General features: G+C 37.0%; 1 protein-coding gene across 4 annotated transcripts in view; it reads right to left on the bottom strand.

Annotated features, from left to right (window-relative positions):
- Positions 1–20513, bottom strand: part of l(2)37Cb (DEAH-box helicase 16 lethal (2) 37Cb) — a 311532-nt gene that overhangs the window by 253572 nt on the left and 37447 nt on the right. For all 4 annotated transcript variants that reach the window (XR_016550053.1, XM_090410204.1, XM_090410206.1 and 1 more), the window contains 2 exons: positions 13324–13479; positions 1441–1517 (listed from right to left, as the gene is read on the bottom strand). Coding sequence is in view for 3 of the 4 variants with exons in the window: in XM_090410204.1 (XP_090266330.1) it covers positions 1441–1517; positions 13324–13479 (233 nt within the window). In the remaining variant the exon portion in view is untranslated. The remainder of the gene's footprint in view (positions 1–1440; positions 1518–13323; positions 13480–20513) is intronic.

Raw genomic sequence — 20513 nt, 5'->3', positions numbered from 1 at the left:
CATGAGTTATACAGTGTTATACAATGAAGTCATACACCACATTATTTTAACAATGGCTCACAGTTAAGTTATTGCAAAAATACAAAATTATTAGACAAGACTGACATTTTTCTAAGTGCAATCTCCTTAGAAAAACATGTAAAAACAAGCATGATAGATAGCAACTTATCATGAGAGATTTTAATGTCTCATGAACTAACTGATGACCGGGGTGGGGGGGGGGGGAGTATCATTGTTCTACTGGACACCACTGAAGAGGTGTTTAACTGCCAAATTCAGAGAGGTCATCACATGTGCCAGTGATGGTTGGAAGGAGACATATCTGGGGGTATCCAAGTTGCATTTCTGCGAGACTCTAATATACAACATACAAGACTATTAATACCTATTAAAAACGAGGTAGGTGCCAAAAGTTGCTACAATTTTGTTAAACTAGTCCCTTTGTTACACCTTGTTGTTGTAGTCTCGCATGCTGTGACAAACTGTGTTTTTGTGTTCTGAAGATGCTGGTTATAACACCAGCAAAATATCAGCAATAAGTCAATAAATAATTATTTACTTATAATTCTGTGTTCTGATATATACTGTCAAAATTAAACAACATGTACGATGAAGATATAAGCCTTTCTACGTGTTTAAATACAAAGTAGGGGCATGCAGAGTATGGGTGAAAGACTCATGACCATCCTGTAACACTCACACTGTGTGTGTAAGTAGAGGAAGAGTTCAGAACAGCTGAAGACCCTGCTTTGGAGACCAAGCATGACAACATCCACTTCTGGCTTCTGATAAGCATTGTGTTTCTGTAAATGAAAGTTATCAACCACACTAGCTGGTTGGCCACATGATTAGCACATCTGTTCTCTAACCAACAGGCTGTGTATTCAAATTTCACCATGGGCATGGATATTTTGTGCATTTCTTTTAGGTGTGGGTGAAAGACTCATGAACATCCAGTAACACTCACACTGTGTAAGTAGAGGGAGAGTTCAGAACAGCTGAAGACCCTGCTTTGGAGACCAAGCATGACAACATCCACTTCTAGTTTCTGATAAGCATTGTGTTTCTGTAAATGAAAGTTATCTACCACACTAGCTGGTTGGCCACATGATTAGCACATCTGTTCTCTGGATTCATGGTTCATGGATATTTTGTGAATTTCTTTTAGGTGTGACATTAATTTCATTGCCTAGTTTTTGGAAACTTGAAGTGGCTTGAAAAAGCTTCAGGTTTGGTTTTCAGAGCTTAGTAAACAGATTATATAATCCAAAGCTCACCAATAATGCTAGTGCTAATTGTAATATAGGCCTTTTGCAGGTAGAATTCACATAAATCAAAGAGGCATTTTTTCCAACTGCAACAAGAGAGAGAGAGTGGGGAAGGAGAAAGCTAAATAGCACTATTTTTGTTATAGGCCACAAGAAATAAGACACTACCTACCTTTCAACTTCATCTTCACTGCTTGATGCTGTCCTCTTTCTAATATGCTTGCGTTTTTTGTTGTCTAAATGAGGTTTCTATTAGATTAAAAAAAATGACTATGTAAGAAAAAAATGTATGCAAGACAAATTAATAAATCACTAACTGCATTTATGTAAAGTTGGGTATAATAATATATTCACAAACAAATTTAATATAATAGAATAAATTGCAAATACAAATAGTTATTGCAAAAGTTATTTTGTGTGTTGAGGCTTAAGTGCTGGGAGGACATCATGTTGGAGATTTAATGGAATATTTACAGCACTAGGAAAGGATTAGAAACTACTTTTAATGCTTCCAATATTTAGCCTCAGCCACTAAGACATCTTCAGGGATTACAAGTAACTCTTGTAACACACACACACACACACTCAAATACGACACAATACTAAGTGAAACATGTGGGCAACCCTAAAGTCCTAACTAGGTGGTGCACCCTCTAATAATTAATGTTTCCCAAATTTTGGGAAGTTTTATACAACCATATCTATTTAAATTCAGTTGATTTCTGGGTGCCCCATGAAGATTCTAAAACAGTCGTTCTTTTTCATCATCAAATTTCTGATATGTACCCTCAAGGGGTGTATAGGATATGATAGTACTACATGAAAAACTTACATCATCACTAACTTCTTATCTACAATTTTCCTCCAAATAAATCTATTACCTGTCACGACTCCAACATTATCAGATCTTAATACTTCTATCTTCAAAGGCACTTTTTACTGCATCAATCCACCTATATCTTGGTCTTTTCCTGCCTACTTGGCATATAACACTTGTTTTGCTTAATCTTTCTTTTCCCATTCTGTTTAAGTGACCACACCACCTGAGATTAGCTCTGCTAACAATGTTAAGTTCTTTCCTAATATTCTCATTTTTAATTTGATATTATTGTCATTTATGCCATCTGTTCACGCCTCTAATTTTTCTGAGGACTCTCATATCTGTGGTCTCTAGTCTTTGGTCAAGTGTCTTATTTCTAACATAGCTGTCAGATCCATAAGTTAAAATTGGTTTGAATACTCTTGTATATAGCTAATTTAGTGTGACTAATTTCTCTCTTATTCCATATAAATTCATGCAGTCGACTTCCTACCATACCATATACCAGCTTTTTTGATTCTGATGTCTATTTCCTTTAATTTACTGTCTTCACAAAAAATCATGGCTAAGTAGCTGAAATGTTTTAATTGTTCTACAGGTTCTAAATTTATAATGCAGTTGACATTTTCAACCTCTGCCTATTTTCATTGTATTTGTCTTGTTATTGCTGACCTTCATAAAATCTATCACAACAGTTATTCAATTTAGTCAGAGAATCTTTTAGACTTGTACTGGATTTATTTGAAGTATAACATTATCTGCATAAAGTAATGAGCTGAGATTAACATCTCCAATTTTGATATCAGGTTTAATACTACTCTCCTTCATAATGTGATCCAAACAGATAATAAATAACAGACGGGATAATCTACATCAGCAATATATCTGTTAAATCTGGTGTCTGACACAAGATTTAACATAAAACCATCTTCCTGTACTTCCTTCAATTCTAACTGCTGAGTTACAACTCAAATAAAGACTAAGTATTGCTTGATATAATGCTCCATTAACACCAGATAACTGTAGTGTTTTGAATAGCTTTTCTCTTGGCACCTCATCATATGCCTTTTCCTTGCCTTTTTTGCTTGAATTTACTATGGTGGAGCATGGTGGTTTTTCTCCAGAAGATCCTGTGGGTTGTATCCAAAACATATTCTGCAAGGTCAGATTGACCATTGTCATGATTGCAGATGTATGATTTGTGTTTTTCTAAATGAATGGTTGCTAATCTGTCTGCTGTCTGTCCGAAGTAAGCCATCTTGCAGGAACAGGGTACTTTATATACTCCAGGCGCTGAGAGAGGAGGGAGCTGATCTTTGGTAGAATGGAGCAAGTTTATGGTGGGGCTTAAAAGCTGAGTAGAGTTTCTACTTTTCTAAGGACCTAGCTATTTTTTCTGATGTGCCATGAATATAGGGAGGATGGTGATAGCATTTCTGAAATTCTTCTGAAGAGATGGCTGGGGAATTGGGGAGGAACTGATTATTTTATAAATTCTGTAATCGCTATAGCCATTGGAAAGGAAGGTGTTGTATGTGGTTGAGTTCGGTTGAAAGGAAGGTTCCACACGTACAAAGATTGTGGGTCTATTGGTTAGAGTTTGAATAATACCACGTTGTTGTTTGTAGTCTATTGAGGTGACTGAAGAAGTAGTCTAATGTGTCTGGGCAATGAGGCCAAATAAAGAACACATCATCTACATATCTTAGCCAGATAGAGGGGGGTGGGGTTTGAGTCTTTGGCTCATTTTTTAAAATTTTCCATGTAAAAATGGCAAGAGTGGGTGAGAGGGAGAACCCATAGCAGTTTTCTCAATCTGTTTGTAAATTTTGTTCTTCCAAGAAAAATAATCAGTATTGATGGCAAAAGAAATGAGATCTAAGATATCAGAAGGGGAAATGTTTTTTAAGAGTGTTAAGGTGTCATTTAAGGGAATATTGGTAAACAGTGAGGTGATGTCAAAGCTTACCAATATATCTGTATTATTTAAAGTTAGATTTTCAATTAAGGTTTTAAAATGGGTAGTTTTTTTTATACAGGAAGTCCAGTGTGGGAGGGGGGGGGGAGAAGGTGTAAGAGTTAGCCAGCTGCTTTGACAGTTTGTAACATGGTGCATCAGTGGCACCTACTATAGGTCTTAGGAAAGAAGAGCCGATGGTGGTGTTTGTACAGAAAGGCTGCAACAAACACCATTGCACTTATTTGGTCTCTTAATAGTGCAAGGCTTGCACATTGGTATGTGTATATATATATATATATATATGGAGGGCTTTTTTTCGACTGAAATTTAATTTTTAGTTAGGTATCACTTGTGTTCTGACATTTTTGCATCATCCGCATTGTTTGCGGATGATGCGAAGTTGAGTAGGGCAATAGTGAATGCAGATGACGTCAAAATTTTGCAGGATGATTTGGATAGATTGGAGGTCTGGGCTAAGGAGAATGGATGTCAGTTTAATGTGGCAAAATGTAAGGTTATGCATTTTGGGGTGAAAAGATTGGCGGCAGTTTACTCCATTGGTGGAGCCCTGCTCCAGGAAATTGATGAGGCACAAGATTTAGGAGTGTTGGTAGATAAGGAATTGAAATTTAGGGGACACATTGCAAAAGTGACCAAAACAGCTCATCAAATCACTTGGTTGCTGAAGAATACATTGACAAGCAGAGACAAGCAGGTTATTGTTCCTCTCTATCGAGCCTTGATAAGACCCCATCTAGACTACTGTGCTCAGATTTGGTCACCTAGGTTTCTTCTTGATGGGGAGGAGGTGGAGAGGATCCAGAGGCGAGTGACCAAGATGATAGCAGGTCTGTGGAATGAACCGTATGAGAACAGGTTGAGGATTTGTGGGTTGCAAAAATTGGTTGATAGGCGGAGGAGGGGAGATATGATTGAGACATTCAAATTACTGAAGGGTTTCTATAAAATTAATTCAGAAGATATTTTTGAGAACAGGGCCGGTTGTGGGAGGACTAGGGGACATCCATGGAAACTGGGCAAAAGTGTGGTTAGTAAAGGTGTTAGAGCTGGGTTCTTTACTTTTAGAGTAGTGAATGAGTGGAATGCGCTCCCTGAGTCTGTGGTGGATGCTGTGACAGTGAATGAGTTTAAGGCGAGGTATGATAGATACTGTATGAATGTCAAATAGTTGTGATGAATATGATTTGGGGCCTCCCTCGATGAGTCTAATGACTCCCTGGAGTTGCCCGTAATAATAGTAATAATAATAATAGTAATATTTTTAGCAAGGTCAGCCAATTTAATTGTCTAGATAAGCTTAGTTTTGACTTACCATACTGTCTTGATTTGCATGCTATTTCTTCACCATGAATGATTAGAATCCGTGTGTGTGTGTTGAGGCTTAAGTGCTGTGAGGGTATCATGTTGGAGGTTTAATGAGAGCAGATAGCCACAATGTGTGACTGGCTCTTTACAGGCAGAGCAATCTGTGATACTCAACCCTGAACTTGGGTCCATTCTCTCAGACATCTCAGAAGCTTCCACACAGAAAGAATTCCAAAAAATAAAAATAAGAAAATCAAAAAGTATATCCCGTGTAAATCCAAACCACAATTGCAAATTCAACTGCTCCAGACAGTAGCAAATCTATCTTCAAAAAGGGTCAACGAAGATGCCATCAGTGCCCTAAACCTCGACCACAATTTTGCCGTTGCTAAACAATATACAACATCTAACATGAAATCTGTTGCTTAGTGCTGGAAATAGCCAATAACATCACACTTGATGTTGTCAATTTCCTCTCCCAGTCGTTGTCGACAAAAAATAATTTATCTTCCAGAAAACTCTCTGTTCTCAGAAAGTTATGAAAAAAAAAAGTATTGTCATCCAGAGTGGATAAGGATAAAGCTATGGAATTGAAAAATGCATATTATTCTCTGAGACTGGGATATCTACATCCCACTAAAGCATGATTCCATGAAAATTCAAGTTAAAAAACTTAAACCATTCACTTCTCACCCCCTCTCCCCGATATATAGTTTACCTAAAATCCACAAATCTCCCCTCCCCATCCCCAAGACCTATAGCAGTTGCCACTGATGCACCATGATACAAACTGTCAAAGCAGCTGGCTAACTCTATTACACCCCCCCCTCCCTCAATGGACTTACAATCTATATAAAAAACTACACCTGTTTTAAAACCTTGATTCAAAATCTAAGTTTAAAAAATACAGATATATCGGTAAGCTTTGGCATCATCTCATTGTTTACCAATATTCCCTTAAATGACACTTTAACACTCATAAAAGCATTTTTCCTTCTGATATTTTACATCTCTTTTCCTTTGCCATCAATACTGATTATTTTTCTTGGAAGAATAAAATTTACAAACAGATAGAGGGAACTGCTATGGGTTCCCCCCCTCTCACCAACTATAGCCAATTTTTACATGGAAAATTTTGAAAAATGAGCCAAAGACTCGACTCCTCTATCTGGCTGAGATATATAGATGATGTGTTCTCTATTTGGCTTCATGGCCCAGACACATTAGACTACTTCCTCAGTCACCACAATAGCCTACAAACTTTCCCACCACCACCCCTCTCAACAATATGGTATTATTCAAACTCTAACCAATAGAGCCCACAATCTATGTTCTAATGGAACCTTCCTTTCAACCACATACACAACACCATCCTTTCCAATGGCTATAGCGATTACAGAAATTATAAAATAATAAGTTCCTCCCCCATTCCCCAGCCATCTCTTCAGAAGGATATCAGAAATGCTATCACCATCTCCCTACATTCGTGGTATATCAGAAAAAATAGCCAGGTCCTTAGAAAAGAACAACCTCTACACAGCTTTTAAGGCTCACCATAAACTTGCCAATCTTATCCATTCTACCAAAGATCAGCTCCCTCCTCTCTCAGTGCCTGGAGTATATGAAGTACCCTGTTCCTGTAAGATGGCTTACTTCAGAGAGACATGTAGATTAGCAACCATTCGTTTAGAATAGTGGTGCTTAACCGGTGTTCCCTGAAACACTTGTGTTCCTCTGGTGAAAGATGTCACATGACACAGTTCTGAGTGTTGATTTCTAAACCAATGGAATATCAATTATAGGTCATGTGTTTGCAGGATATATTATATCCATGCACTGTTTTTTGCACAGAGAATCCCTAGTTTGAAAAACATTACCAGCAGTATTAAAACTTGTAATAGACCAAGTTGTAAATATGGTAAATCACATCCAGTCATGATCTTTAAAAGCACGCCTTTTAAAAAACTTTGCATATCTATGGAAGCCAAGCACGAATCTTTGCTTTTGCACACTGAAATAAAATGGTTATCCAGGAGTAAAGTGCTATTCGAAATTTTAGAACTTAAGAATGAATTATTGGCCTTTTTCAAAAAGAAGGTACAGCTGTTTTTGCAAAATATCTTCAGAATGCTATTTCGTGTGCTAAATTGGGATATTTAGCCAATATTTTTAATTACTTAAATAGCATTAATACAAGCATCCAATGGAAAATAAAAATATTTTGACATCCACTGACAAATTGCCAGCTTTTCAGAAAAAAAAGTATCTCTTTGAAAAAACTGCATATCAGAAAAAAATACAACAGATGTTTCTCTTGATCCATAAATAATAAAAATGTCGAGGGAATAATTTCGTTATAACAGAACATTTAACAATACTGGAAGAAAAGATTTCAAGTTACTTCCTTCCTTAAATACACAATTATGGCTGGATATACGAAATCCATTTGGCACAGTTAATACATTGAGTTGTGAATTTTTGTTACAAGAAGAAGAGCAATTAGTTACCTTGTCAATGGATCGTACTCTAAAAATGAAATTCTCTGAAATAGCTCTTGAGGAATTTTGGATTTTTGTCCAAGCTGAATACCCAGCTCTCTACATAAGGGCACTGAAAATTTTGTTACAGTTTTCATCATATTTATGAGAGCTCGGTTTCTCAATATTAACCAACATAAAAACTAAAAAGCATGAAAGACTTCCTAATATAGACAAAGAGATGAAGGTAGCTATGCCATATATTAGACCTGATATTGCTGAAATCTGCAAACGCCGACAAGCTCAAGTATTTCATTAAAATAAGTTCCATTTTTTATAAAAGGCAAGTCAATACATATTTTTATTGTTAGTTTTATGATCCTAATGCTTTTGTTGTTCCCCACATTCTTCTTATAATCAAAAGTGTTCCATGACTTCGAAAAAGTTAAGAACCACTGGTTTAGAAGAACACAAATCATAGATCTGCAATCACAACTATGGTCAACATGGCCTTGCAGACCATGTTTTGGTTACAATCCACAGGATCTCCTGGAGAAAAACCACCATGCTCCACCACAGTAAATTCAAAAAAGAAGACTGTTTTTAGAATCTGCGGTGGCACTCAGAAATCAACCGAATTTAAATAAATATGGTTGCATAAAACTTCCCAAAATTCGAGAAACATTAATTATCGAGGTCCCACTTGACATCCAAGCCACTTACAAATGCCCATAGAGGGCACACCACCTAGTTAGGACTTTAGAGTCACCACTTAGTATTGTGTTGTATTTGAGCATGTATTACAATCCCTGAAGATGTCTCAGTGACTGAGACGAAATATTGGAAGCATTAAAATTAGTTTTTAATCCTCTCCTATTGCAGTAAACATTCCATTAAACCTCCAACATGAAGAAGAAAAGTTGTTTCATATATCATGATCACCACTATTTTCTAGAATTATCCTATGCAGGATAATTGTAATATCCTATATGTATAGTGTCTACTGTTTTATAGTAGACACTATAACGAATACCACGAATGAAATGATGTGCTATCATGAACTACGGCCAGTTTAAGTTCTACAGCAAAGGCTTTCCTATAAATTATTGCTCTATTGCAATACTGAATTTCCTCAAAAATAGCATCACTATCCATGTCATAAGATGCAGCTTTTGGGAAGTACTGCATAAAATTTATTCACACCTTCAATTAAAACTAGAAAATGAAAGAAAGAAACAAAGAAAGAAAACTCTACCTGCAAGCAGTAAACAAACAGAGGAAACAGGAAAGGAAAAAAAAAAAATCAATAAAACACAAAGAATCAGCTGGAAACATAACAAATGCACACAAAAGGACAACATGAAAAATTACAAATGCATGCAATCATGGCATAAGAAAGAAGAGAATTGGAAGAGTATGAAATTTTGAAAAATGAAAACCCAGAAATTAATGTTTACATTTTGAAATGCTCATCATCATCATCAAATTCCTGCCATGTACCCTCAAGAGGTGTACAGGATATGATAGTACTACATGAAAAAAATCATATCATTATTAACTTCCTATCTACAATTTTCCTCCAAATCGGTCTGTTACTTGTCAAGACTCCAACATTATCAGATCTTATATTTCTATCGTCTAAGGAACTTTGAACCGTATCAATCCACTTATATCTTGGTCTTCCTCTGGGTTGATTTTCTGCCAACCTGGCAGAGAACACTTGTTTTTCTAATCTTTCCTCTCCCATTTTATTTAAGTGACCATACCACCTGAGATTAGCTCTGCTAATGCATTCCTGGATGCTGACAATGTCAAGTTCTTTCCTAATATCCTCATTTTTAATATGATATTGACATTGATGCCATCTGTTCACGCTTCTAATCTTTCTCAGGACTCTCATATCTGCAGTCTCTAGTCTTTGGTCAAGTGTTTTACTTCTGACCTAGCTCTCAGATCCATAAGTTAAAACTGGTTTGAACACTGTCTTGTATACAGCTAATTTAATGTTCCAACTAATTTCTCTCTTATTCCATATGAATTTATTCAATTGACTTCCCACCATACCAGCTTTGCTGATTCTGTTGTCAATTTCTATATTGAATTTACCATCTTCACTAAAAATCGTGCCAAAGTAGCTGAAATGTTTTACTTGTTCCACAGGTTCTCCATTCACAACACAGCTGACATTTTCAATGATTCTGCCTATTTTCATTGTCTTTATCTTTTTATTGCTGACCTTCATACTATATCTATTAAATTTAGTCAGAGAATCTTGCAGACTTGTAGCGGATTTATTTAGAAGTATAACATCATCCGCATAAAGCAAAGAGCTGACATTAACATCTCCAATTTTGATATCATGTTTAATACCACTTTCCTTCATAATGTGATCCATATAGATAATGAATAACAGAGGGGATAATGTACATCTTTGTCTCACAATAGATTTAACATTAAATCATCTTCCTGTACTTCCTTCAATTCTAACTGCTGACTTACAACTCAAATAAAGACTAAGTATTGCTTGATATAATGCCCCATTGATACCATATAACTGTAGTGTATTGAATAGCTTCTCTTTTGGTACTTTGTTATATGCCTTTTCCAAATCTACAAAACTTAAAACAGATCTTTATTATATTCCCATGCTTTCTCGACTATTTGTCGTAAAATGAAGATCTGTTCCCGACAGCCTCTATTTGGCCTGAATCCAGCTTGTTTTTCACCAAGCTTTTCTTCCACAATTTTTCTCAATCATTTCTCAAGTATACTTGCAGAGATCTTGCCAGAAACACGTAGTAGGGAAATACTTCTGTAATTCTCACATTCACTTTTATTTCTGTTTTTATATATGGGTACTATGAGAGCTCTACTCCAATCATCGTGAATTAGTCCCTCTGTCCAGGCTTTCTGAACTATGCGGTGCAGCCACTGTAAGACTTTTATACCACCATACTTCAGCATTTCTGGTCGAATATCATCTACTCATGCTGCTTTTCCACATTTTAAGCCTTTGATGGCTTTTTCTACTTCAAATATGAATATGTATTCCTGACTGCATGCCTGGTCAGTGTTTTTTACCACTGAGTTGTCATCACTGCTTGTTTCATTTAGCAGTTTTTCAAAGTAATTACTCCATACTTCAAGGATATCTTTTTCTTCCGTTTTCATGTCACCTTTATCATCTCTAATTCCTTTTACAGCACTCTTTCCTCCATTCCTAAGATTCTTCAACAACCTCCAGAATATTTTGCCACCTTCTTGATATTTATTTTCTATATTCTTGCCAAAGTCCTCCCAAAACTTTTGTTTAGCTAGTTTTACACAGTATTTAGCATTCTTGTATTTGTCTCTGTATTCTCTAAGAGCACAAGCTGACTTATTTGCCAGGAACTTTTGATATGCTTTCTTCTTTTCCTTTATTTCCTCTTTAATCTCCTGTGTTCACCATGGAGTTCTGATTTTTCTGTCCTTGCAGACAACCACACCACATGTCTCTCTGGCTGAATCAATCAAGATTTTCTTTAAGTTCGCCTTGGTTCCCTGGCTAATGAAGCATTTTGAAATGCTACATTAGCTTAAATTAATAACACTGCCTTATATCTTCATAATGAACTAAACTTTTATGTTCTGTACCATTAAAATCCCAAACAACCTGAAGACTTTGTAGTTGGTCCACTTCATAACTGGTTGCCTTCTATTACAAAGAGGGAAGGTAAAAAAGTGATTGGTACAGCTGGTGTGTGAACAAGTAAGCTTCCTAATTGGAAGAGACCCAAAGACACATAGTAGCTGGGTGGATGAAAAGTAGGCAGTCAGTCAACTTTATAACTAGTCACCTCCTATTACAAAGAGGGAAGAAGAAAAACGTGATCAACAGCTAGCCTACATTTTAGTCAGCCTAATGAGAGGGGAAAAGTGACTGGCGCAGCTAGCGTGAACAAATAAGCTTCCTAATTGGAAGAGACCTAAAGATATAGACAGCAGGCATTTATTTTATGGCTGGGTAGATCTGAGATTTTTATTAGTTGTTGGGTGAGTGAAAAGTAGCATCTTGAGTGGAAAAGGATGTCAATTTTTTAAGAAGTTGAGGAAGCAACTAAAGCAAGGTTTATATGACAGGAAAGACTACAGGTAAATATCAATCTGAGGAGAGAGAGATCTCATTCTGTTTGATGATATACATATTATCAAGAATAAAGGAAGATGAAGTGAGACCTACTCTGTGTGAAGAAAGGCAGAACTGTGTTTTGTGGACAGTGATAATGACAAAGATTACTCTCATCCCATCAAAGAAGCATGAAGATCTATGTTTTGATAGATCTTCATGCTTCTTGTCATTTGACACATCTTCATGTCATTTGACACACCTTATTAAGGCATAAGGTGTGTCAAATGAACATGAGGAATGGGATATATTATCAACAAAACTATGGATAGAGCTAATGGTCAGTGAGAGATATATTTATAAGAAGGTAGGTGATAAAACAGAGCTCATAGGGCACTCCAGCATTGGAGGGGAAATCGAAAGAGAGGAAGTTATCCAATATTACTTGCCTTGACCAAATCAAATGCTCTAGAAATATCAAGAACAATAGAAGTTTCTGAAATCTTTCCAATGGCAGTATACCTATTCTGTAGGAGGAAAAATCTTAAGTTTCCAGGAGAAAATAACCTGCTACTTCTGTACAGCTAACTTGCCTTCCAATGAAAAGAACTATAAAGTTCCTTGCATTCTAGATGGTATACAAACCTAGGTCTTTCCAATTTTAACTAATGCAACTGAGAGCTGGATTAGAAATATAAACACTTGATTGACCACAGATATGAGAATTCTGAAAAAATTAGAGGAGTGACAGGAAGAGCATGACATTGTTATCGTTCAAGAAGGTGTGAGCAGAGCAAATCTCAGGCAGCATGGTTGCAAACAGAATGGAAACAGTCAGCAGAACAAGATTTTGTTGCTAGGATGACAGGAATAAGACACTTCTTATAATCTTGTATATCGGCACTTCACTAAGAAGTGCCGATATACAAGATATTGGGGTCTTAACAGATAACAGACTAATTCGGAGGAAAACAGTTGATAGGAGGTTAGTAATGATGAAAGCTTTTCATGTAGTATTATCATAATATCCTGTATGTTACATTCCCCCAAGGGTTCACATCAGGAATTTGATGGCGATGATAAAAAAAAAAGATTTTTCTCAAACAAAACAATGAAAGAGATAAAGATAATACTAAAAACTGAACAAATGCAATGCAAATTAATTTGCAACACCCACAAATCTTAAACAAAATAGGAAGGCATAACAAAGTGACCATCATAATCCATTTCACACTGTTGCTCAGATAATGAATTATACTGTTTTAATCTGTAAAGAAATTATGAAGAATCTCAAGTCCTACATATTTAGTTTAGACTACTTTACAGTATATTATATCAGTTTAGTAAAATAAGTTCAATTTTACCTTTGCAGATGATTTATTTTCAGCATTATCAGCAACATTGTTGTCGTCGTCATCATCATCATCTAGTAACTTATAACTTTGGTTTTTTTCAAGCATCTCAACAATTGTACGTTCATGTATCCTGGCAGGTTTCTCTCTTTTCACAGTATGTGGTACCTGTGGAGGGGAAAGTGTAATCTAATTTTTTCAAAAGTATTAAACAATAATTACCTATAAAAGCAGGAAAGACTCAAAAATCATGCACCACAGGTAAATTACATTACTTCCAGATTTGAATTGCAGGCTGGATAAAAATAGGTATAATTTCCTAATGTGCTAATTGCATTTTGGAATATGATGAACTAGTACCCTTCTGGCACATTTCTGAAAGACCAAACTGGTTTATTATAACACAACAATAAAATTAAGTCAAAAAGTGCAAGGTCTGATGACCTATTCATAATATTCAATGGAACAATCCTGTGTCTGATCCACTTGATCAGAACAGTTAAGGTATAAAATCAGAATATCAGCAAACTGCAGCATGCATTACCTGAACTTTTAAACCACAGTTTATGTCATTACACTAGGTACTGTCAACCAAATCAGCCATCAAAAATGGCTACATGATATGATTAACTACCACACTACAAAAGGAGACAAATAATTTTTCTCGTATTACAGGTACACTACCGACTTTCCAACACCCTTGATTACAGAGTCTTGCTGCATTAGCCATTTTTCTGGATCAATGGAGGTTACATAATAATCTCTCCTTAGCCTGTAGAACACCAGTAATCACTAGAAACCTAAATATTAAATGTAAATTAAATATGATTAGATTTGATTTTTTTTTTTATGCTGCAAAGACATCAAGGGTCATACTGCACCAGGACACAGGTTACAGCAGTACATATGATAACTGGCTAGTAGGACAATCACAAACATCCATGCCTTTTGCAGGATTTGAACCTGCAGCCTTTTGGCTGGGAAGCAGATACACTAAACACTAGGCCAACCAGACCAGCTTTAAATATGAAGTTTAGTGATTAAATGACATACATTTGTACAAATGATATTGTACAAGTGTATTAGTATCAATGAAACAGGATTATTAATTGAACAGATGTTAACTGCAAATTAAATGTGAATTAAATGATTGAATGAAATGCATACATTAGTACATGCAGAAATGATACAGGTTTATCAATTCAATTCAATACAATATAAATGAAAACAGGTAGGTCACTTAAAGGTCAAAGCCAAATAACTGGAAAGATACTTCCACATTGTCTTTTAGGAATGTGCAGAACCGACTGGGGGCTTCTGAACTAATGTCTAATACTCACCATCGTGTGATGCACCCTGTTAGTAGGTATCTACTGGGTAGTAAACGAACAAGGATGGGCTGGCAATTGGGAATTAGCCAAACAAATTGTACTATCTACTTGCTTAAACCACAAATGCATATGATGGTACAACATGATGAGATTTCATGCCTGCTGGGGTGTCGGCCAGTTAAACAAGGCCCTGCTGTTTTTGCTAGGGAACCAGGATAAACAGTGAAAAAACAGCTACTGGAACAAACTCCAACTCAACATCTAAAAGAAGAAGAATAAACCCAACATCAGAAGAAACGGAAGATAGGAACCATCAACGTAAGAAGTATTAATGGAAAGGAAATCGAACTTGCAGAACAATTGGAAAAGTACCACGTGGATGTAATTGGCATTACTGAGACGAAGAAAAAAAAACAGGTAAGATCTTACTAAATAATAAATATAGGATGTTATTTTCAGGCAATAATCATCAAGGAAAGGAAGGAGTAGCGATAGCATTTAACACCAAACATGAAAATAAACTTCTTGATTGGAAGGCAGTTTCAAGGGAGAGTTAGGCAGGCAAACTTCAAAATGGGGAAATGAACAATGAACTGATTTATGCCTATAGTGCCACAGAAGGTTGTTCCAATGAAGAAGTAGAAGAATTTTTTTGAGTTATTAGAACAGGCAGCTCACATAAAGAAAATGGAAAAAGTAGTCCTCGTTGGAGATCTGAACAGCCAAGTAGGAAATGAATCCCATCAGACATATAGGAACATTTTTAGAAAATTTGGAGAAAGTGCAAAGCTATTAGGGGTGCTTAAGGGTCAAAGCTGTATAACTGAGAGGAGACTTCCACATAGCCTTTAAAGGAATGCGGAGAACCGACCAGGGCTTCTGACCTAATGTCCAATCCTCACCTTCTCATGGTGCACCCTGTTGGGTATCTACTTGGATACTGAATGAACGAGGATGGGCTGGCAATTTGGGATTTAGCCGACGAAACTGTATTCTTATTGGTTAAACCAAAATAAAAAATGATGGTACAACATGACAAAATTTCATGCCGGCTGGGGCATCACCTGGTTAAACTAGGCTCTCATTGTTTTCGCCAGGGAACCAGGGCGAACAGCGAAAAGTCAGCTACTGGAACAAATCTGAAAACAAACCCGAACTCAACATCACCAGAGTTAAAGATCGGTACTATCAACATAAGAAGCCTGAATGGCAAAGAAATGGAGCTAGCTAAGGAATTAGATAAGTACCAGATCGACATAATAGGGGTGACTGAAACAAAAAAAGACTAAAACTGGTGAGATCTTTCTGAGCAATAAATACAAAATGTTATTTAAATAAAAAGAGCTAATAAGCTTCATTTCGGCGATATACACATTATTTAAATTAAGGGGATATTAAATCCCACACTGCTTTAAAACCGAATAAGAAACTCAAAGATTGGAATCAGAGAGTTTCTTGCCGAATATAGTAAAGTATTCGGCAAGAATATACTTTATAGTATATTCCGAATAGTAAAGTATTTGGAATATACTATAAACTATCGGCGACCACTAGCGTGAGCTAATGCAAGTGACCCTAGTACGTAGTACAATACCGGACAACTCGTAGCAAAGGTGGTGAAGTTCTGATCGCTATTCTTAGGTATTTCCCATAATGTAAAAACACATTTCCTAGGAAATGTATGCTGTACGCTGATACTTTATAGTTTACTATATTCAGCAAGAAACTCTCCGATTCCAATTATTATTATTATTATTATTATTGTTCAGGGAAACTCCAAGGAGTCGACAGACTCATCGAGGGAGGCCCTAACATCATGTCAAGAACAACTATTCAACATTCACACAGTATCTATCATACCTTGCCTTGAACTCATTCACGGTCGTAGCACCCACAACAGACTCTGGAAGCTTATTCCACTCATTTACCACTCTCCAAGTAAAGAACCTAGCTCTAACACCCTTGTCAACCACGCTCTTGCCCAGCTTCCATGCATGGCCCCTAGTCCTCCCACCACCAGTCATATTTTCAAAAATATCTTCTGGATCAATCTTATAAAAACCCTTCAGTAATTTGAATGTCTCAATCATATCACCCCTCCTTCGCCTATCGTCCAATTTCTGCAACCCACAAATCTTCAACCTATTCTCATAAGGTTCATTCCACAGACCTGCTATCATCTTGGTCACTCGTCTCTGGACCCCATAGCTGGGCACAGAAGTCCAGATGGGGTCTTATCAAGGCTCGATACAGAGGAACAACAACTTGTTCGTCCCTGCATGTTAAAGTATTTTTCAGAAGCCAAGTGATTTGGTGAGCTGTTTTAGTTACTTGCAATGTGCCCCCTAAACTTCAACTTCCTATCCACCAACACTCCCAAATCCCTGGCCTCATCAATCTCCTGGAGTATGATTCCACCAATGCGATATACTGCTGCTATTCTTTTCACCCCAAAGTGCATAACCTTACACTTTGCCACATTAAATTGACATCCATTTTTCCTAGCCCAGTCCTCCAAACTATCCAAATCATCCTGTAAAATTTTGACATCTTGTGCACTCACAATTGCTCTACCCAACTTTGCATCATCAGCAAACAAGTGAACACTTCCTCTCAGATCCTTTTCAATATCATTGATGAACAAATTGAAAAGCAGTGGTCCAAGAACAGAGCCCTGTGGCACTCCACTAGTCACAAGAAGTCTTTTAGACTCCACTCCTGAATAAACCACTCTTTGATATCTCTCCTTCAACCACCCTCTTATCCATCTCACCAACCCTATATCTATACCCATCTGCTCCAGTTTACTGATTAGGGTTCCAAGTGGTATCCTATCAAAGGCCTTGGCAAGGTCCAGTATAGTTCGCCCACCGTTTCCAGGTCCCTGCTTCGCGTCTTTCCAAGAATAGTCGATTCATGCTGAAGGGGAGAAAAAAATGAAGGACGTCCGAATTGGTCGCCAACACGCGAAATCACGTGCTTTATAGGTAAAATTTTCCAACTGTTATACAAGCAACATAGTTAACTACATTAATCATGAAAGAGAAGTTAATTTTCCGACCAGTAATAATAAACAACTCATCCCACTATACGGACTGATTACCCTATTATCGGAATGGATTCATCTTTTTCTGAGATGTGCAGAAGTGTCGAGGGACCACAAATCACTGGGCAAAATATAGTATCACTGTAAACCCATTACCCCTATCCAGTTCAGCCGTCACTGTGTTATAAAACGTGAGCAAGTTACTGAGGCATGATCTACCCTTCACAAAACCATGTTGTCCCCCATACAATATCCCATTTTCATCTATCCAATCCTGTATTCTTTTCTTGACTAATTTCTCTAAGACCTTGACAAAGATTCCTGATATGCTAATCGGTCGGTAATTTACAACAGCAGTCTTGGAACCACCTTCATGCAGTGGAACTATTTTCCCCTCTTTCCACCCGCTCGGGACTAACCCAGACCCGAGACTCAAATTAAACAAAATGGTCGAGGATACTGACAATTCTTTAGCTGCTTCTCATATAACACGAGCTGGTATACCATCCAATCCCACAGATGTATTGACATTGAGGTTATGCAATAGACTACTCACCTCCACTTCATTAACCACAATTCCCATATAATCTACTGGTTTATTCGTTTCTGCAATGTCACCACCTGGATGATATACTTTTGCAAAGTGCTCACTCAGTAACTCAACTATCTCAACTGATTCAGTTACCTCCCTACCATCAGCATTCTTTAAAATCAATCTGCCATGTACATTTTTCCTTTTACTTGCTACATATCTAAAAAACTGTTTAGGATTCTCTTTAGCCTGCATGGCCAATGTTCTTTCGTAATCCTTTTTTGCTTTTCTTACCACACTCGTCACCCTTCTGGCCTGCGCTTTATACCGTTCATGTGCCTGCCGGTCACCCTTCTCCTTAAATTCCCTCCATAGTTGTTTCTTTTTTTGCAACTCAAGCTTAATGGTGTTATTCATCCATTTAACCCCTACTTGATTTATTATTTGGACTCTAGGTATACAGTCAGCCATTGCTTCATGCAAGCACTTCTTAACTACCTCCCATGCACTATCAACTTCTAGTCCTTGCAGTTGTACATGCCATGGCACTGAACCAATCAAACTCCTAAGCATGTCATACTTTCCAGCCCGATAATTCCACATGTACCCTGTCATAATTGAAAATTCTACACCTTTAGCCACCTCCCAAGTTAAGTGCCTATGATCACTCTCACCGATTGGTGGCAATGTGGTCATATTTGTTACAGCCAAATCCTCAGATGTAATTACTAGGTCAAGCACTCTCTGAACCCTAGTATTTTCCATTACATGCTGTCGCAGATAGTTATCCCTTAATAACCGCATAAAATCCAGTTCCTTCCTCCCGTGTGTCCTCTCCTCACTCCAATCAATGCGACCATAGTTGAAATCTCCCATAATAATCACCCTCCTTCCACCCATTTCTTCTATTTGCTTGTGCATACTGTCACCACCATCTTTTCCATCACCTGGTCTATAGCAGCACCCAATTGTATATTTAGTTCTGCTAGCCATAATCTCACACCAAATGGCCTCAAATGTGCTCTTTTCTCTATCCTGCAATTCAACTTCTATTCTCCTTGGCTGGAGCTCATCAGCTATCATCAACAATACTCCTCCCCCCATTTTATTCTCTCTGTCATTCCTGAACACACTATACCCATCACATTCAATCCCACTAGTTATATCATCTACAGTCAGCCATTCCAATCTTTGAGTTTCTTATTCGGTTTTAAAACAATGTGGGATTTAATATCCCCTTAATTTAAATAATGTTTATATCGCCGAAATGAAGCTTATTAGCTCTTTATATTTTAGTAACTTAATCGTTGCACCTGTTTGGAAACCCGTATAGCAAAGTATGGTGGTATAAGAGGCTTACAGTGGCTGCACTGCATAGTTCAGAAAGCCTGGACAGAGGGACTAATTCACGATGATTGGAGTAGAGCTCTCATAGTACCCATATATAAAAAGGGAAATAAAACTGAATGTGAGAATTACAGAGGTATTTCCCTACTGAGTGTTCCTGGCAAGATCTATGCAAGTATACTTGAGAAACGGTTCAGAAGAATTGTGGAAGAAAAGCTTGGTGAAGAACAAGCTGGATTCAGGCCAAATAGAGGCTGTCAGGATCAGATCTTCACTTTACGACAAATAGTCGAGAAATCATGGGAATATAACAAAGATCTATATTTAAGTTTTGTCAATTTGGAAAAGGCATGATAAGGTGCCAAGAGAGAGAGAAGCTATTCAATACGCTGCAGTTATATGGTGTCAATGGGGCATTATATCAAGCAATACTTAGTCTTTATTTGAGTTGTAAGTCAGCAGTTAGAATTGAAGGAAGTACAGGAAGATGGTTTAATGTTAAATCTGGTGTGAGACAAGGATGTACATTATCCCCTCTGTTATTCATTATCTATATGGATCACATTATGATGGAAAGTGGTATTAAACATGACATCAAAATTGGAGGTGATAATGTCAGCTCTTTGCTTTATGCAGATGATGTTATACTTCTAAATAAATCCGCTACAAGTCTGCAAGATTCACTGACTAAATTGAATAACTGTGTAATAGATATGGTATGAAGGGCAGCAATAAAAAGGCAAAGACAATGAAAATAGGCAGAATCATTGAAAATGTCAACTGTGTTGTGAATGGAGAACCTGTGGAACAAGTAAAACATTTCAGTTACTTAGGCATGATTTTTAGTGAAAATGGTAAATTAAATATAGAAATAGACAACAGAATCAGCAAAGCTGGTATGGTGGGAAGTCAAGTGAATAAATTCATATAGAATAAGAGAGAAATT

The sequence above is a fragment of the Typopeltis vanoorti genome, chromosome 20, assembly GCF_054136105.1.
Source record: "Typopeltis vanoorti isolate ZY-2024b chromosome 20, IOZ_Tvanoo_1.0, whole genome shotgun sequence".
NCBI lineage: Eukaryota > Metazoa > Arthropoda > Arachnida > Uropygi > Thelyphonidae > Typopeltis > Typopeltis vanoorti.
The sequence above is the reverse complement of the archived record's forward strand: the minus strand, read 5'-3'. Positions and strand labels throughout refer to the sequence as shown.